This window comes from Mastigoproctus giganteus, chromosome 13 (genome assembly GCF_048544385.1).
Source record: "Mastigoproctus giganteus isolate SK-2022 chromosome 13, ASM4854438v1, whole genome shotgun sequence".
Lineage (NCBI taxonomy): Eukaryota > Metazoa > Arthropoda > Arachnida > Uropygi > Thelyphonidae > Mastigoproctus > Mastigoproctus giganteus.
Genome location: NC_143587.1, coordinates 150,456,925 through 150,470,668, shown reverse-complemented (window position 1 = coordinate 150,470,668; position 13,744 = coordinate 150,456,925). Strand labels below are relative to the sequence as shown.

The 13,744-nt window shown below is 36.1% G+C and overlaps 1 protein-coding gene across 2 annotated transcripts in view; it reads left to right on the top strand.

Annotated features, from left to right (window-relative positions):
- Positions 1-13,744, top strand: part of dom (domino helicase) — an 896,769-nt gene that overhangs the window by 166,132 nt on the left and 716,893 nt on the right. For both annotated transcript variants that reach the window (XM_090388005.1, XM_090388004.1), the window contains exon 10: positions 6,974-7,133. In XM_090388005.1, coding sequence (XP_090244131.1) covers positions 6,974-7,133 — 160 coding nt within the window. The remainder of the gene's footprint in view (positions 1-6,973; positions 7,134-13,744) is intronic.

Sequence of the window (13,744 nt, the reverse complement as noted above, 5' to 3'; positions counted from 1 at the left end):
ATTATAGACTTAAAAAGGGCATACCCACAGAATTTCTGTGGGTAGCCCTTGATACAACCTTCAATGATGAAAAAAAAAAAAAAAAAAAAGAGAATAGCCACAAAGCTACATGAGCTGTGGAAAACAAAATGGGAGCATGAAAACAGAGGTACTAGTTACCAAAAGGTTTCTGCCACGAGTGGCAATAGTCAGCTGCCTAAGTGGTATGCCCCTGGACTTTTTTCAACATTTACATTGACAGGTCACAGCTCCCTAAAGGCAAAACTAATCTCCTTTGGGCTGACTGTTGACCCAAATTGCACCTGTGGAGAGAGAGAGAGAGAGAGAGAGAGAGAGAAAGAAGACTGGACACATTCTATACGAATGTATAATTTATAACATCCCCAGAACACAGCTAATCGCACAAATTGGTCCCCTTCCAAGTGGAGAAGAACATCTATTCATTATAGAAGAGGAAAATTATAAAGACTTTACAACCTTCAGACAGAAAGTATTTGAAATGTGCAGAACAATCCAAAGAATGACAATTCAGCCTCCCGGAAATTATATAATAATCAATAGTTAAAATTGCCCACATCTCCCACCACGCCTAGACAATGAGCTAATAACTGTCAGGACAGCAGTATTCTGCGCCCTGACATGACAAAACTGGATTGACCTTGGATTACCCTGTCATGAGTAGGAACCTGGAGTCCCCACACCAAATAAGTAACCATGTGGGGGATGGAGATGTAACCGGCAGCCAAGGAAGCAGATTATCTGAAAAATGTCAGTAAGCTGGTAGCAAGTAGAATGAAAGACAGAATGAATAGGCTGGTCACTGAGTGAAATAGGAATTATGGTTAGAGGGAATAAATGTCAGTTTTGGTGAATGAAAGATGGACCCAGCCCGATGGAAAGAGGGTGAGTGGGAATAATTGGAAGAGCAATTTTAATTGGCTGAAAGAATACAAAGTTAATAATAACTTGCACTACTTTATATATACTAACAAACATTTACTAACAACACTATGACTGCATTCTCCCCTGGCCTGCAAAAAACTTGCAGCTAAGCCTGCACCACAACTGAAGAATAATAGTAAGTTGAGGTGCCCATAGAGTGCAGTGCAGAAAGCAAGAGTCAAACAAATGAAATGAAAGCCAGAAGAATGAATTAGAGTGTAAGTGTGTGAGAAAAGTTAAGTTCACGCTAACTCTAGTTTTAATCTTTTATAATCTTTCTTATTTAGCTTAATTATTAAGCATCAGTATTTAAATTACATTACACACCATTCCATCCCTCCTGGTGGTGAGAAAGAGCTGAATGAGTAAGTGGGGGGGGGGGGGGAATGTAAATAAACTAACATAAAAAATATAAACTATAAAAAAAAGTATAAAAATAGAATGCAAGTAAAATGAGAATGTGGATTATGAATGAAGTAAATGTGTGCTTCACTTCATTCAGGTCCATGTCTTGTCGGTTCCTACTGGATTCGACAAGACATGGACCTGAGGCACCTCCGTAGCCAGGTGGGCAGGCGCAGCAGTGCATAGCACATGCTTCTTTATTAGACCAGGGTTCGAGCCCGTGACCACCACATATCCCCGGAGCAATATGGCCTTAGTTGCTAATGCTTCTAAAAACCAAATAATAACAACAACAACATGGACCTGACAACCATCACCGGTGAAGTCATACTACGCTTCCAACGTGCCATTTGGCAAACTGGGTAATCTAACCCAGTTCCCTTTAAAACCCCATCCCCGGGGATGGAGGAGACGGGTCTCTGTCTCCTCCCCTCCCTGCCTCTCCCATACTTCGCCTGGTGGGGCTCATCCCCACTGACCTCTTTGGGGATGCCAACTCTATCCCCATCCTTCTACCTATTTTCCTCCAGTCTCTCCCCTCCCCCAGACTCTAACCTAACTGACTGAGTACGCCCCTAACAATGCTGCCAAATTCTAATCAGCGTCAAAAAATTCAACTGCTTTCTCCTTAACCTCTTTCGGCCTTTCCAATTTCTAGTGTTCACCCCTCCCATCCCCTTTCTTTAATCTACTGGGTACCTGACCTGCCTCCTCGTGGCAAAGTGTGGGCAACGGTGGGTCCCAATAGGGGCCCAATGGCTAAATGGTCAGAGAAACAACAGAACATAACACTACACAACAAACCACTCCCGACACACTTTTTACACCTCTGGCCTCCAGAGTTCTCTGTCACTTACAAAGAATACAGTGCGGAGATGGGGGGAACCTGGTGCTGTCAGACAACTAACACACTTTACTTTGCGCTTAACTCCGGTGACAGTTTTACGAACAACCACTAATTTCTCTAATAATTTCGTATTGAACAGATCAGTCGCTCTAATAGTTAATGCCAAAATTCTATGAAGAAAGAAAAAAATGTACAAAATGTCTAAATCTGGGTAGAGTAATAATACGAATAACAATACGTAACACACTAAGTATTGCTGCTACCACTATGTGGAGAATGCCACAAAAGGGTGTAGTAGTAATAGCAATAGCACGCACACACACAGCATCAACGAGCACAAGAGCACACACAAAACCAGCGGATGCACACCAATTGATTGAAGGCTAGCCTCAGGAAAGATTATAGTATTCTGCACAGGACTTGGCAGAGCGTGCATGATCGCTCATTGCATCGCGCTAACATCGCACCTGTTTAGTCTTGTTTAATTGTCCCAAAGAACGAAAAACTGGACTCGACAGAACCTGTGCGAGCGCTCTCCACATCGCGCGTGTTTAGTCTGTCCAATTCATATGGTTGTGACGTGTGTTTTCTTGCCATGTTACGTCGAATGCGAGAAGCGCTATTTCCATACCTCCTACACATAAAGCCTGAAAAGCTGATTTTACAGTACAGCTGTTTGAAGGTAATCTTTTTGTTTCAAAATAAATTTATGTTGATTTAGCTGTGATTAAATTAGTTAATAGAATTCTTTAAATCAGAAAAATGGAAAATCAAACTTCAAACAGCTCTACTGTAAAATCAGCCTTTCAGACATATAATTTTATGCATAGGAGGTATCGATTTGTATTCTTTGCCCCTTTTGAGCAGCCTTGCGTCCCCTTTATATATGCTTGTAATGCTGCTCATTGTTATTTTTCACAGTAAACCGTTTGTAGTGAAACACAATGTTGTATGTGTGGACAGTAAATTATATTTTGCGTGAATATCCAACACTTGCTTTCCAAAGTTATTTGTGTGTTTGCCCTTCCAATATTTTTTCAATATCGTTTTGTTGCTGTGCTGACTGAAATAAGTTGCTGCTTGTTAAAGTTTGATATGTCCTTGATGTTTCTTAAAAGTGTAAAGATTAGCAAAACATCCTCCGTCTTTTATTATTTTGTTGGCTTGTTTTGATACTTATCCCTGTTTGTCCGTGCTATTTCAACTTTTGTTTCCTTTAGTCGCGGTGAACCCTAGGCTTAGTTGCTTTTGCGCCAATAAAATTGAAATCCAACCAACCAACCAACTTGTGCCGATGCGCCCACCCTTTGTTATGACTTTATTTTAAAGCAATAGATATGCCCATTCCTCTGTTTGAAGTGTGTTGGTCCCACGTCTATTACATTCATTTTCCTCACAGCTGTGCTACGAAATACTGTGATTGCAAGTTGATTTTACTATTTTCTTTTTTTAACAATGGACAAGTTCCTCTTAATGAGTATTCCATCCACAATCGCAAGTACTGAAAGTGACGAGCCCAAAAAAAAAAAAAAAAAATCAAAAATTAGTGTGCAGACAGTATAGTGATAATTATTTGTCTTTTGTTTTTTTCTGCTATGGTGATAAAACATGCCCAATCCCCGAGTGTGTCATGTGCATAGAAAAACTCAGCAATGCTGCTATGGTTCCCAGCATTTCTGAACAAGACATTCTTCTCTGGCATGCAAAGATATCAGTTATTTTCAACGGATGTTGCAACAAAACAAAAACAAGCAACGTTCATGACTTCATCGTTATGTGTTTCGGAAAAAAAGTACAGAAAGCTATCTATAAAGTAGCCAAATTTATTGTAAAGCCCAAAAAGCCACACACAATAGCCGAAACTTTGTAAATGCCAGCTTGTAAAGAGATGGTGAAAATAGTTCTGGGTCCAAAAGCTGCTAATGAAATTTCAAAAATGCCACTTTCAGCTGACAGAATCTGTCTCCAAGTCAGTGATATGTCCAATGACATTGAAGACATGAAGGAGAAAAGCAACGGCAGTCAGAAGTTCTCTCTTCAGATCAACGAGTCTACAGATGTTAGCTGTTACGCTCTACTTCTTGCCAACATCCTGTTCATCGATGGGGGGTGTAATTGTAAGAAATTTCTTTTTTTGCAAAGTACTACCCAAGTGAGCCACTGGTGAAGAAATATTTCATGTTACTACTGAATAAATGCTCCAAAATGAATTAAATGGCAAGATTGTGTTAGTGTTTGCACAGTTCCAGTTAAAGGCTTTGTAACTAAAGTGTGTGAAGTAAATCCTGACGTACAATCTGACCATTCTCTTATTCACCCCGAAACCATTGTTGCCAAGTCTTTGCCATCTGCTCTGAAAGTTGTGCTGGGCAAATTTGGAAAAGTCATTAACTTCATCAAATTGCGGCCCCCACAATTTGAGGCTTTTTCCCATTTGTGTCAGGAAATTGGATCTAAACACACCACACTGCTGCTACATACAGAAGTATGGTGGTTGTCACCTAGTAAAGTGTTAACGTGCCTTTTTGAATTTAAAGAGGAGGTAAAGATATTTAACATTTGAGGGGCATGTGTATGCAGAGTTATTTGCAGATGATGAATGGGTGACTAAGTACACATATCATTTTGATATTTTCATTCACTTGAATGAGCTGAACCACAGGATTGGAAGGATGAAGAATGTATCTAGGATTGGTTTGTAAAAGCTTGGTCCAGGCATCCTGGTGGACTACTGCGTAAAAATGCACTACTAATATGGGATCAGTTTAGAGTACATAGGACTGAAAACATCAAAAAACTGGCCGAAATGATGAACACAGAATTGGTGGTAATTCCTGGTGACTTAACTTCCCAGTTACAGCCGTTAGCATCAATAAGCCGTTCAAGAATAACATGCAGGAGCAATGAAATAAATAGGTGATAGAAGGGAACCCTGATACAATGCCTACAGATAAGGATGTAATGTCCATCAATAGCACAAGTGTGTGAATGGGTGCTGAAGTCATGGGATGATGTTAAGACTGAAATTGTGGTGAAGTCCTTCAAAAAATGTTGGATGACACTGAAGATCATTTATTGTGTGAGAGTGACAGTGATACTAGTGAAAGGATAATGATGATCAAGTCAGTAATGAATCTGAAGTTGAATAATACTAATATAACAAGAGTAATAATCGTATACCTTTCTTTATTGGCTTTTGGGTTTTATTCTTAATGAATTTTAAATTTACCATTCCAAAAATAGGGTGCGTCTTCCACGTTGCAGTGTCTTATAAGCCGACAAATATGGTAATTGTATTAGGAGTACAGGTCATTGAGTAGCACCACTTGCTCTTCACATGGGATAACCTGATTCTTAAAGATGTCTGGTTTATGGACATTTTGATTTTGGACTTTCTTTCTTCCTGTTCAGATTTGGGCACATAAGATTCAGCTCTCCCTCCATTCCCCTGATGGGTAGAGTAAGACTGCCCTGTGTGGAATGATTTTACCTTTGATTAAATGATTCATTGTTGCAAACATGATTTGAAAATTGCTGCCGTCTAGTGAAGTCCTAATATAAATACATCATGCATAATTTTTTGATGTTATTCATGCCTCTCATTGATTCAGAAATTTACATTATCACACCTTATATAATATTTATCATTGCATGCTGCAGTGTGTAATTTGCTAACTGAGTTGTTATTGTTGTGCAAGAATTTGAATACTGCTGTAGTTTCCAGTGCAACAGTATTAGTGATACTATGGCTCAATTATTTCTGTTTGACTGTTGAATGTTCTCAGAGTTAGGTCATGAAGGTATGTCCTTAGTTCTTACTTCTAAACTTATTTATTTCTCAAGTATTCTTCATTTATAGATTTCTCAATTAGTGTGAATTTGAAGTGAAAGCTGGATTAATTTTGCATGTGCCTAGCCTATTGGTTTAGTAAAAATTTTGTAAAAGGATAAAATTGGATCCTCCCCATGTTAGGGGTGTGTATTATATTCAAGGGTAAATAATTTTTAAATCGCCATGCTTTCTCTCCTCTTTTGAAATGCTTAATGCAGAAATTTACAGATTCTGCTGATATTTTGTCAGCATAATCTGTAACATGCCAAAATTAAAATTTAAAACACACTTTAAAAATTTTTATTTTTAGTTTTTCCTTTATTTTGTGTATATATGATAGCAGTAGCAGCAGCTTTACAATGCTGTTTATCTTTACACACCAATTCCGATCTTGTGATCTGGCCAAAATCACAAGGTTAAGCATCAGAACATTCATTCCCATTCCCCCCTTATTTTTCCTAAATAACTCATTTAAATGGAGGTTTTTTTTTTTTTTTGCATGAGGAGGCATGGCAGAATTGTTGTCATATAATGAAATATTCTTGTCAGCAAAACGTGCTGAAAAGGAAATATCACATGTAGCCATTGTGATGGTGTGGTTTTTTTTTCTTTCTTTAAATACAGTAAAATGATTTCAGTTTCAGAATATACCAATGAAAGAATATACTAAAAATATACCAATGATATTTTTAGACTAAACTGAGGACAGGCAACAACTTTGCACTAGAGAAAACAGTTGACTTAGCAGATTTAAAATTTAGAAGTCATAAAATCTAAATCGTAATCCAAAATCACGTTATAACATAAATTTAGTTCATTGATTTGAAAAAAAAAAAGGGGAGGGATATCTTAAATGCATAAATAAGTGCATCATTGCCCTTTAAGTGAAGCACTTTGTGTTTAGTATTGTAGTCTGCAGAATTTATTTATTTATTTTTCTCCATTAGGAAGTGCTATGTATTGCTGATGCTGCTGAAGAAGACCATGAATTTTCTGTTGATAATGAAGCTGAAGAGGAGGAGGATGATGAAGCCACAATACGTGAACAGGAACAGAAAGAAATGGAACTAGATTATGAGGCAGAGATAAAAGAATTACAAGAAGAAGGTAAATGTTCTTATTGGATCAGAAATTGTTTTACTATCCATAGGAAAACTGTTATGCAAACTCTCTAAATCTTTAAAAATTATGCATAGATTAGTAAGCCATTCAACAATATTTATGTAGATCATAGATTTTAGTATGTGGGCACAGAGGAATATATCTTTTTTCTAGGTAGTTGTTTCAATTTCGTTTCAGTGATGTGTTTGTAACATACGAATGCATTTCCTTCTCTTATCTGTGTATACAATTTAGTAGACACAATTTTAATTGATGGCACCGTGAAAGCAGCTTTGAAAATCATACTAGGAGATAGTTGTTAATCTCATTTGTCACTTTCGAGCTGAAACTCAAAACCTGCTCTGAAATTCAGATCAGCATATCAGAAGTTGTATTTGAATCGTGATAAGTAGAATTAATGAACAGATATGGAGGGTGTTATTTCATCAAAAAAGTACCGTTCTTTTTTACTGTTTACACATTTTTAATGATTTTTTTAAATACTGAGGAGCCAAGTTAACAAAAGAAAAAATAAATATATAAAAACAAAAGAAAAAATAAATATATAAAATCACTAGCAACCATAATTATCATTTCTATTAAAACTTCAAAATTTCACAGACAGTTCCCTATGTGGAAACCTGTTGCAGAAAGCATTCATCACAATGTAAAATAATTACACTTAATATTTCTATAATTATCAACATTGCTGTTAATTTGATACGCAGGTATAATAGCAAACGAGTGTATTGTCTTTGTTTAATTTAACAATGAAAATCAGGCAAGAAGGCTACATTAGTCCACATACTTCTGGTTGGCCACCATGATAATACCATAAGAGAAATTAATAATTTAGAGAATCCAATAAGGTGTTTTTAAATTTGTATGTGTTCATTTTTTTCTTAGAAATTCTTGTTTTTATTGCTTCTAAACACTTAAGTAATATTGATAAAAACTAGGGCTTGCAAACCGGTTTTATAAAACCGGTTAAATCGGTTTTCATATTGAGTTGTTAAAACCGAAACCGAGCTTCTAAAACCGGATTCGAATATTTTCTTAGTCAGCCCTCGAATATAGTTTTTTGTTACGCACATTTTCTTTTGTTTGTTCGTTTGTCTGGATCGCTCAACTGCTTTATGTTTTAAACATGTTTTTGAGTTTATTTTAAGGTACGAATCTCATGGGCAAGTGGCCCAAATCTAGGAGGGGTACCTTTTATCTTCCCACCTGTATCATGGCACGATGCAGGTGTACTCATTTATGACTGAGTGAGTCAGAGCGATAGCATAAAAGAAAATGCTCAACATTTCTTCGTTCCATCTATCTTGTTCGCCAGACAAGTTATGGAACCCGCCTTATTGATGGTTACCCACTAGAACAGATTCGCAGAATATTGCATCAAATTTCAATCGTAGAAAGTTTTTTGCTTCTTTATTCCTATTAAATTTGCGATCAAATGTTCCCCAAAAAGCAGCTTCACCAAATTTAGCTTTTATGTAATTTTGAAAATACAATAGATTTAATTGGGGGAGAAAAATAAATAAAATGCGAATAAATAAATAAAAAATTTCTTTCGTGAAAATTTTGAAACTTGCCTCGTTTAGACTCTTCATTCAGTGCTTGCGAGAGTGATGCATAGTATTGTGCCTTTGTTATCTTCAATATTTTTATTTAAAATTGTCGGTGATATAAATTCCTACTAATTAATATTTATTAGTCTTAATATGTCTAAGATGAAATCAAATGTATGGAATTCTTTTGCTCGAAAAAGCAAAGATGAAGCACAATGTTCGAAATGTCAGAAGATAATGAAGTCGTCTGGAGGATCTATATCATCTTTGATGTTGCATTTAAAGAAAATGCATCAGATTGACATTAAACAAGATAACAGTGAACCTCCCGTAAAAATGGTAAGAACATTAGAAAACTGTATCGTTAAAAAATCTATGGATGAAGATATTTCAAAATTAGCTGCTTTAGATGGATTTTCTTTTAATTCAATTGCCAAGAGTGAGTTTATACAATCAAGCCTTCACCTTCAGAGAAATAAATACGATAAATTACCACCAGCCTCAGTGAATGGAATTTTAAAATATGGTTCTGAATTATTATAAAACTAAGAAAGAACTCATTCAGCATTTCAAAAATTCATTGGTTTTGGGTGCACGGTATTCATTGACTCTAGACGAATATAGGTCTATACAAAATAAAAGGTATATGAATATAAATGTGCATTCAAAAGACAATCATTGGTCGTTAGGTCTTATTGAGATTAATGGTTCACTTGATAGCAGAAGAACTGAGCACATTGTGAAGGGACACTTAAAGGAATTTGGTTTGAACTTAGATGAGGATATTGTCAGTTATAGATGTACTTTATGAAAAAGCAATCAATTATGGTGCCACAGTCTGAGTCTCCCAAAGACAATGAAAATAATGAAGAAAGTAGTGATTATGAAGAAGTTGAAGAAAGACAGCAAGGCATGCTTTATCAAACCGACTTTACCGGTGAGCTCATTTATTTCTTCAATCTAATGGCCAATATTGCACAAACTATTAACAAAGTCAGAAAAAATTGCAAGCTTTTTCGAAAATCGCCTACCAAAAATGACATATTACAAAATTTTTTAAAAGCAAAATTTAATGGGAAAGAATATAAACTTATATTAGATTGCAAGACCAGATGGGATAGCACATTCTATATGATTGAGAGATTTTTGAAATTGAAAAACTGCATTCCAAATGCTCTATGTGCAGTACTGTCAACTGAAGCTGTGTCTGACGATGACTGGAAAACACTTGAATTGCTATGTGAAACTTTGCGACCAGTTGAAATGATTCTGAAGGCTATAACCTCAGAAGATACAGACTTACTTAAAGCAGTCTTCAATAGAATTTTTGATTGCTAAGCTTGATACAGCAGAAAACCCATTTGCTTTAAAGTTTCACCAAAGCCTTTTGCAGCGTTACAAAGCAAGAGGAAATTGCCAAACTGTGGCTTTGCTGAGCTATCTCCACACAACCACAAAAAGTTTAGGAAAGAAGATTCAGGTTCAAGACCTTTTGATTTTCCAAGTAAGCAAGTTTTGAAAAAGCATGCTGAAGAGATTTATCAGAGATTATTTGCAAAACATTCTGAAGGAGTCTTAGCGTTGAATGAAGAAACTGAAAATAAACGAACTGTTCTTTTAGAAGAAAACAAAGACTCGTCTAGTTCCGATGTTGGAGATACATTCATGCGAGAGTATGATAGTGTAATAAAGAGATTAACTGAAGAGCCTTCAAAATATCCGAGTGAATTGGAAATCAGCAAAGAATTTAAAATTTTGGAGGCAACTAGCAGTAGAAGTGAAAAGCTGGAGAAAGTTTATAGAGCACTACTGACCATTAAACCAACAAGTGTCCAATCTGAGAGAGCGTTTTCGATCACTGGTCTCTTTAACACAAAAATAAGGTCAAGTCTATCAGGAAAAATGCTTAATATACTGTGTTTTTTAAAGGATCATTTTCAGAAAAAAGCTGAGCAATAAATAGTAAAGTAATTTTCCCAAGCTGTTTTTTTTTTTTTCACATTATTTTTATTTATTTATTATTATTATTATAGGGCTTATTATTTTTTTTGTTTACTATTTGAGAAGATAGTTTTTATTCAAAGGATATGAATACAATTTGTAATTTTGTATAATCTCAAGCTGGTTACTTTTTTGGAGCATTTTAAAATTTTTTTATTTTTTTTACTATAAGAGGTGATAGATTTTGTTTAAAAGATTTTATTACGATTTGTACAATCTACCCAAGGTAAAATAAATACCTACGTTATAAGCTTTTAATTATTTTCCCTCAGTCTGAGAAAATCGGTTTTAAAACCGGTTTTAAGAGTAAACTTCGGTTAAACTCGGTTTTGAAATTTCTCGGTTTTATACAAGCCCTAATAAAAACAGTTTTGGGTAGAGAAGGAACACTAAAAGTAATGTTTTATGTTTTTAGTTTTTCCTTTTTGTATTTAGGTGCTATTGTTTTTTACTGACATCACCATGTTTTCCTGTCTTCTGATTTTTGTTTAATTGTAGCTTATTTTACCAATTCTCGTTACATTTGATTTTCCTCTTAACTAATTTTTGTTAGTCAAATAACTATGAAAATCTCAAACCATGTTAATGTTTTTTTATATCAGGCAAAAAAAAATCAGCCGAAAACTTGATCTTTTTGTTATTTTATTAATTGATTACTACGGTGAATTCTAAGGTCTTGATTTTACCTGTGGATAACTAGTTCTGTGCAGCTATAAAAATAAAATAAAAATTAATTTTATTTCATTTACTGAAGTGAACCTTTAAAATTTGCAAATACATATTTAAGTTCTTTAATTGCTGCAGAGAGGTGTTTACTGACTGCTTGACAGTGTCAAAATTTTAACAGTCATATCCTTTAATATGCACCTTTGGGATTTATTAATTACAGTAATTTTAAAATGCTGAACTTCTGTTGCTCTCTTTTTTTTTAAGGCATATGCTTACCCTTAAGTGAAAACTGTTTTGCAAGATCACGCAAATCACAATCTCTGTAGAAATAACCATAGATGTTGCAGATAAAAGTTGTTGCTCTTAATTAAGTTGGCATATTCGTTGCAGTATAGATGATGGTGACCCTTATCAATTGCATATCCAGGGGTCATGTGACCAGATCTGTGGAGGTCACAAAATACATAAATTCTCGGATCTGCTGCATGGACTTCCATTGATTTCATAGGAGTTATTGCAACAGAATCCTTGATCATATATTCATATATTTCCAAATATTTTAGAGAATTGTTTTAATAGGCGAGATGATGGTCCTATTGCTGAGTGCGGTCTGGTGAGTATGGGCTTGGCACACCCAGATGAGATGATGGTCTTATTGCTGAGTGCAGTCTGGTGAGTATGGCTTGGCACACCCAGGGTCCTGAGCTGGATGTCATCACTCTTCTCTTCCTTTTTTTTTTTTTTTTTTATGTAAACCCCAATCATGAGAGGTATTGGAACCTATGGTACTTAGTACCGTGCTTGGGTTGGAGGTTGAGAAGACGAAAGAAGATATTTGTTGACATTAGACTTGAACTTCTGTAGACTGTAATTTTCAGAAAATACGTACAAAGGAAGGCTGTTCCAGAAAACGGCAGTTGAATGAATAAACGAGAAAGATGAAAAGTTGGTTCTGTGAGTTTGAAGTTGGACAGTAAATGGATGTTGGCTGGTGGCAGCACGTGTTCAGACTGGTTTGAAAGAGAGAGCGGGAATTACAGAAACCAATTCAGAAGAACAGTGCCCATGGAAGTATCTGTAGAAAAGGCATGCAGCAGAAACAATATGTCTATGAGACAGCAAGGGGAGAGACTCTGTTAGAGATGAATCATTAATTAACCTAACTGCCCTCTTCTGAATGGAATCAAGAAGCCTGAGAGAGGTTTTGGGGCCACCACCCCAGATGTGGGAACAATATTCCATGGTAGGGCAGATTTGCGATTTGTACAGAGTGAACAGCTGTTTGGAAGAAAAGTTCTGCCAGGAGCGAAAGAGAAAACCAAGTTTTTTAGATGCAAAGGAAGCAATGTGCTTGTGCCAAGAGAGATTAGCAGTCAGGGTAATCCCCAAAAGAGATATATCATTATGCCTAGAAATTGGAGTGTCACCAGAGATAAGCATAGGAGCAGAAGAAACCTTTTTTATATATAAGACAGGACTGAGTTTTAGAAGGATTGAAATCAACTAAGTTGTCTTTGCCCCACTGGAGATCGGCATTTAAAGAATTGGTAGTGGATATTCGAGAAGTTGAAGCTGATTGAGCAGGGCAAGGTTTCTCAAAATGGAAAGTGGAATGCAATGTGCTATCATCGGCAAAACTATGGATAGGATTTCCAGTCAATGGAAGAAGGTCATTAATATACAAGAGGAAAAGAGTGGGGGAAAAGAACCGAACATTGGGGAACACCGGAATTAGTGGAAAAGTTAGAAGACAGAGAGCCATCTACCATCACCCTCAGTGAACGATCAGAGAGAAAACTGGATAACCAATTACAAAAAACAGTTGGCAAACCATAAGATGGAAGCTTGTTTAGTAGACCTTGATGTCAAACACGACTGAAAACCTTTGAGATGTCAAGAGAAACTGCTTGTGTTTCACTGAAGTTTTCCATTGAATTAGTCCATATATAGGTAACATAAGCCAGAATATCACCAGTGGATCGACACTGACGGAATCCATACTGGCGATCGTTGATCAGATGGAAGGTTTCTAGATAGTTTAACAGAATTAGCGGTTAATTGATTTCTCCATTACTTTAGAAAGAGTAGAAGTAATTGCAATGGGACAATAATTTGATGGGAGGGATTTGTCACCCTTTTTAGGAACTGGCTGGACATGAGCAAATTTCCAAGCAGAAGGGAAAACACCTTTGAAATAAGAAATGAACAAAAGGCGGCAAAGAACAGGAATAAGTTCAGGAGCACAGGTAGTAGTAGTGGTGGCATGTGATGCAAGAAAGCAAGTGTATGAGCTTATGCAGCATCGGCCAAAAAAAAAAAAAAAAAATCACACCATTCCCTCCAAATGCCTGTCCAGTTCCTCCTTAAATTTATATA